At 39.5% G+C, this 6,000-nt stretch overlaps 1 protein-coding gene across 3 annotated transcripts in view; it reads right to left on the bottom strand.

Moving 5' to 3' along the window:
* Positions 1-2,203: 2,203 nt before the first annotated feature.
* LOC137332306 (protocadherin gamma-A11-like) overlaps positions 2,204-6,000 on the bottom strand; it is a 182,120-nt gene continuing 178,323 nt past the window's right edge. For all 3 annotated transcript variants that reach the window (XM_067996018.1, XM_067996020.1, XM_067996019.1), the window contains exon 4: positions 2,204-3,639. In XM_067996018.1, coding sequence (XP_067852119.1) covers positions 3,362-3,639 — 278 coding nt within the window. In that variant the 3' untranslated portion in view covers positions 2,204-3,361. The remainder of the gene's footprint in view (positions 3,640-6,000) is intronic.

Raw genomic sequence — 6,000 nt, 5'->3', positions numbered from 1 at the left:
TGGGGTTAGAACAAAGAAGGTTAAGGGGAAGTTTGATAGAGGTATTCAAAATCGTGAATGGGTTTGTTGGAGTAAATAAGGAGAAACTGTTTCCAGTGGCAGAAAATTCGGTAACCAGAAGACACAGATTTAAGGTGATCAGCGAAAGAGCCAGGGGCAACATGAGGAAACATTTTTTTATGTAGCGAGTTGTAATGATCTGGAATGCACTGCCTGAAAGGGTAGTGGAAGCAGATTCAATAGTAACTTTCAAAAGGGAATTAGATAAAAACTTAAAGGGAAAAAATTTACAGGGGGATAAAGCAAGGGAATGGGACAAATGGGATAGCTCTTTCAAAGAGCCAGCACAGGCACGATGAGCCGAATGGCCTCCTCTAGTGGTCCTACTATGATACTATGATGCTATGATACATGAAACATTACATTATAATTTACTCAATGTGTTATGGAAGGAGAGCTGCCTGATAATTTTAAAGACAGAAGTTTAATGCTTCTTTGTCCCTAATCCACTAACTGTAACTGACATTCAGTTCACTGATATTAGGTTGCTTTGATTCTGTTGTTTTCTAGGGTATGGACATCATGACCTAAAGGTCTTTAGATGTCGACAAGGCCATCAGGCGCACAACAGCCATTCTCTAAGGAATCACCCAAAAGTTTTTACTCCAACCCAAATAAATAGGACTTATAAATCATCACTGACCCTCACCTAAACGGTATTTAGTGAGCTGTTTTTTGAGAATCAAAAAGTAAAACTACAGTCCCTTGAAGGCTGTGGCAAATGAAGGACATCAAACAATGTCACCTGGATTATACTATCCAAAGGCAGTATAGTTTCCTCCAAAACTCACAGCAAAACTGCAAATGCAGAAGACAGCATTTTTTGTCTCATTTGCAAATTGTGTGGGTGCAATGTCACTCTGAGTTTTAAAGAAAATGTTAGTACTCACCGTATGTCGTCCATTTCATCTGGATATACGCATTTGATTTAGTTACTAGCGCAGTTCTTCCTGGTCAAAGGAAATTGCTTGTGTACTTTGAAGTAGACAGGTCAGTGGGAATATCACATCAAAATTAACCCTTTTTGTAGGTGAATTTTTGCGAGAAACAAGCAAGGGCAGACTGGCTCTCCTGAAAGGGCACGGGATTCTCCAGCATTCTCACAATAAGGAGGGCTCCGATAATACTGTGCGATGGAACCATTCACGGGGCACTTGAGAAACCTCTCAATTTCCCATATAGCTAGTCTGCCCCTGGAAAGAAGGAGAGAATGTGAGATTGTACCAGGTCTAAGTAATATGCAAGTTTTCTGGTGCAAGTCGAAGTTTCATCCAAGTGGGATGCTTTCCTACTTGACTGTGTTAGTATAAATGCATCAGCATGTGTTTTGTTTTGTGGATGTTGATTATAGTAGGAAACATTTCTACTAGTCTTGGAAATCATCCCAAACTTTTACATAAAACAACAAATGAAACAGATCTGAGCCACTTACAACTTGGGCTCATGCAAAACACTGCTGCCTGTATCCTAAACTGCACAAATTCCTGCTCATCCATCGCATCTGTGCTCACTTACCTACACTGGCCACCAATCCACCATTTAAAATTCTTTTAGTTGTTTTCAAATCTGTCTATGGTTTTGCCCCTCCCTATCTCTGTAACCTCCTTCGGCCCTACAATACTCCGAGATTTCTGTGATCCTCCAACTCTGGCCTCGTTTGTATCCCCCACTCCCTCACCATTGGTGGCCGTGCCTTCAGCTATCTATGCCCTAAGCTCATGTAATTCTCTCCCTAAACCTCTCCATATCTCTCTCCTCCTTTAACGTCCGCCTTAAAACCTACCTCTTTGACTTAGCATTTAGTCACCCCTCCTAATATTGCCTTCTTTGGCTCGGTGTCAATTTTTGTCTGATTATAGTCTTGTAATGTGCCTTGGGATGTTTTCCTACATTAAAGGTGCTATATCAATGCAAGCTGTTGTTGTTGAACAAGACCAGCGGCTCGAACATTGAAGATCACCTCGAGGAGGCTAAGTATGTTTTTTCACATAACTACTAGCAGCATGACAGAAGTGCAGATGTACTGATATCAAGGAATGAAGAGTTAGGAAAGAGTACTTATCTGCGTGCAGCAATCTATAAATCTGTATGATCTGTAGTGAAGTGTAGTGAAGTGTTTGGTCATTAATAAACACATACATGGTAAAGATTGTCCTGATCACGTTTACTTACACATGCAAAAACAGAATACATCTGAAATTAGACTAAGCATAAAAAGATTACATTAGATGTTATTGAGAAAGAAAGCCACCTTTGGTACAAATGTAACAAAAATGCATAGTTTGCCTCAGGTGATTGAAAAAAAAATGACGTATTTTTGTGGTTACTGATGTCAAAAATGTACAATATGCTTCAGATGAATATTAAGCAGTAGCAGTCTGACCTAGCTATAGTGAGTAGGTGAAGCCAGCTTACTGTTTCATCCACATTCTGTTAGATAAACAGGGGTGTATTTTGCTCTGCATGTAAAGTTAAAGAAAATTCTTTCACTAATCTCTTAATGGTTTACAATAAGTTTAGTAAGATTATTTTTTTGAACTTTACACACAGAGGAAAATATACCCAACTGTCAGCTGTTTGAATACCATAAAAGAAACGGCAAACACATGCTGTTCTTCAATCCAAGTCACAGTTTGGTGAGACATGGAAAAATTGCAGCCGCTAGGTTGGCATGACATGCATTGATTCAAGAACTGCTTAATTCAGGTTCCTGTGGAATAAAACTGCGTCTGCGTTGGCACTGGAAATAATTACTGCTTAATACAGGTTTCAGATTTTGTGTACATTTGTTTTCACTCAATTCAGGTGAATTCCACTTGTTTCTCCAGCTTGTTATTTCAAGATTTAATCAATATTCGCTAACGTCATATATAATTTTTCACTTTAAACATGTATAGGACAGTTAATCTGTTCTGTAGTCAGACCCTGGGATAAGACACTAAGGGTGTATAAATTGATAATACATTTTTCACAAAAGGGCATTGTCTTAGTTGGTATATTAGCAAAAAGCTTTTTTTATACTTTGTTTTTTAATTTGTTTTTACCATTGACTTTCATGTGGTTACAGTTCAACATATAAGAAATGAGAGTTGGTTGACACAAGAAGTAAAACCAAGCTAAAGAAAACATTTGAACTAGACAGTGAATTATAAAACATCCAAGACAAACAAATTAGCATCTGAGTGCACGCAACAATACCTCTTCCCAATGTGACTTTAAATTTAATTTACAGAACCCTTGTGTCTACCCTGGCGATCTGACCTGGATACTGAGAGTTCTCAGATTGCTGTGACAAGTGGTGTTACTCATTTTGCGGCTCCTCATTTGTAGCTTTGCTCTCTCGTTTTTCTGATCGTTTAGAACGCTTCTTCTTCTTTTTAGTTGAAGAGGCAGAATGTTGCCCGTCCTGCTTGGCGACTTGGTCCTGCTTGCTGGACAGCATGACTGGAGTGCCTCCCATATAGATGTTAGGCTGGTACTCATCAGGTTCCATGTGTTCAAGATGCTGTGATCCAAACCTGGGAGCCCAGGTGGGTATGCCATCTTCCAGATCAGGAGATGCTTTAATGTAGTCCACATCTATTAAATAAATTACACATGAGCACGATCACCATTGCTGATGAGAGTAGATTACTGACACATTTCCTGCTTTTTCAACTCCTTCCAGAAGATCAACATATTTGATTTAATAATTTTAAGAAATACTGCCCATGGTTAATTGCTGAATATATTCTTATAGATTCACAAAATGGTGATTGAGGTGAGAGCTAGAAACTTGAAAAACTCTCTTTTCAGAGCCACTTAATGATCACAGGCTGCAACTACATTGTGACAGTCAACATAAAAAAAATTGAATTGGAAATGTAGCAATGTACAATGGCAATATTGACAAAGAAGAGTGACTGAAATTCATGACAACAGAAAGTAAATTTATGGACAGGAGATATACATTCTATGTAAGATTTCAAATAGTAAAATATAGACATGCAACAACTTTTGATGTACCATTGATGTGTTGAAGTAACAATTTCTCGATCAATATAATGGCTGAATCTCAACTTCTTGATCTTCTTCATACCTTTCAATGGGATCAATAAAAATCTTGCTTTTTCTCAGTTCATCAAAGAAATAATCCTAGAAATTATGCTCTGTGGCCTTAGTGCACAAATACTAATGCTTTGGTATGAAATTTATTGGCCCTTTTAGGGGAAGTGTCAACCTATTCATTTTAAATGGATTAATGCCTCGTTTAACGTAACAGAAGAAGGAATTTCCTAAGTACATATGAAGTATTCCTGCATTGGTATCATACTGCCTAATTGCTAAGGTATAATATCTTCGTGTCTCTCGCTCGTCCATCCAACAACTACCACCTTTGATGGCTCCAACCTAAGTTCAACTTAATTTACCAATAGTCTTGCCCTTCCTATCTCCTCTGCCTGTAATAAGTCTGGTTTCCTCTTTCGTGCCAAACAGTACATATCCCCTCAATAGCTCCTAACTATCTTTCAAGCAGAAATTCAGCCAACATGCATATGATGTTTATATATCTGGGAAGCCTCTTCTAACTCCTCTCTTGCATGTCATCTGATAGTTGATCCACCCATCACCTCTAGCCTCCAACCTTTCTTATTTCTACTTAAGCAGTATAATACAGTCAATGCTTTTTGGAACTTTTCTTACTTGGTCCTCCTAGGATACAAATGAACTAGTGTACACATTCTTCCTCCTCCAACATTCCTTGTCATTGTATTGAACGTATAACTGATGGCACAGAGTCGTATTCTAACTCATTAACCCCAAGGACCTAAAAACTGTGGAATTCTTGTCTCCCTTAGTATTTATTTCCAACTACTATTTTACCTCAGGCTTTATCAAATTGTTCCATTCTGATGTATCTCATTATTTTTACTCTTTTTAACCCTGATAGTGTCCTAATCTATGGGTCTAGATCCTAGCTTTAAGAGTCACCTTGGTTCAGGGGTAGCACTTTTGCCTCTGAATTAGATGTTGTGGGTTCAAACCCCTCTGCAGATGTTGGGCATGCAAATCTAGGCTAACACTTTAGTCAAGTACAAGGCAGTGCTGCATTCATAGACTCATAGAAAGGGTACAGAATGGAAGGAGGCCATTTGGCCCATCGAGTCCGTCCCAGCTCTATGCAAGAGCAATCCAGCTAGTCCCACTGCCCTGCCCTGTTCCCGTAGCCCGGCATTTTTTTTCTTTCAAGTACTTATCCAGTTCCCTTTTGAAAGCCATGATTGAATCTGCCTCCACCACCCCCTCGGGCAGTGCATTCCAGATCCTAGCCACTCGCTGTGTAAAAAAGTTTTCCCTCATATCGCCTTTGGTTCTTTTGCCAATCACCTTAAATCTATGTCCTCTGGTTCTTGACCCTTCCGCCAATGGGAACAGTTTCTCTCTATCGACCCTGTCTAGACCTTTCATGATTTTGACTACCTCCATCAAATCTCCTCTCAACCTTCTCAGGTCCAAGGAGAATAACCCCAGCTTCTCCAGTCTATCCATGTAACTAAAGTCCCTCATCCCTGGAATCATTCTAGTAAATCTCTTTTGCACTCTCTCTAAGGCCTTCAGATCTTTCCTTAAGTGCTGTGCTCAGAACTGGACATAATACTCCAGTTGTGGCCAAACCAGCGTTTTATAAAGGTTCATCATGACTTCCTTGCTTTTGTACTTTATGCCTCTATTTATAAAGCCCAGGATCCCGTATGCTTTTTTAACTGATTTCTCAACCTGCCCTGCCACCTTCAACCATTTGTGTACATATATCCCCAGATCTCTCTGTTCCTGTACCCCTTTTAGAATCGTTCCCTCTAGTTCATATTGCCTCTCCTCATTCTTCCTACCGAAATGTATCACCTTGCATTTTTCATCTGCCACGTGTCCGCCCATGCCACCAGCCTGTCTATATCCTCT

Source organism: Heptranchias perlo, chromosome 14 (genome assembly GCF_035084215.1).
Source record: "Heptranchias perlo isolate sHepPer1 chromosome 14, sHepPer1.hap1, whole genome shotgun sequence".
In the NCBI taxonomy this organism is placed as follows: domain Eukaryota; kingdom Metazoa; phylum Chordata; class Chondrichthyes; order Hexanchiformes; family Hexanchidae; genus Heptranchias; species Heptranchias perlo.
Note: the sequence above shows the minus strand (reverse complement) of the source record. Positions and strands in the feature narration are given on the sequence as shown.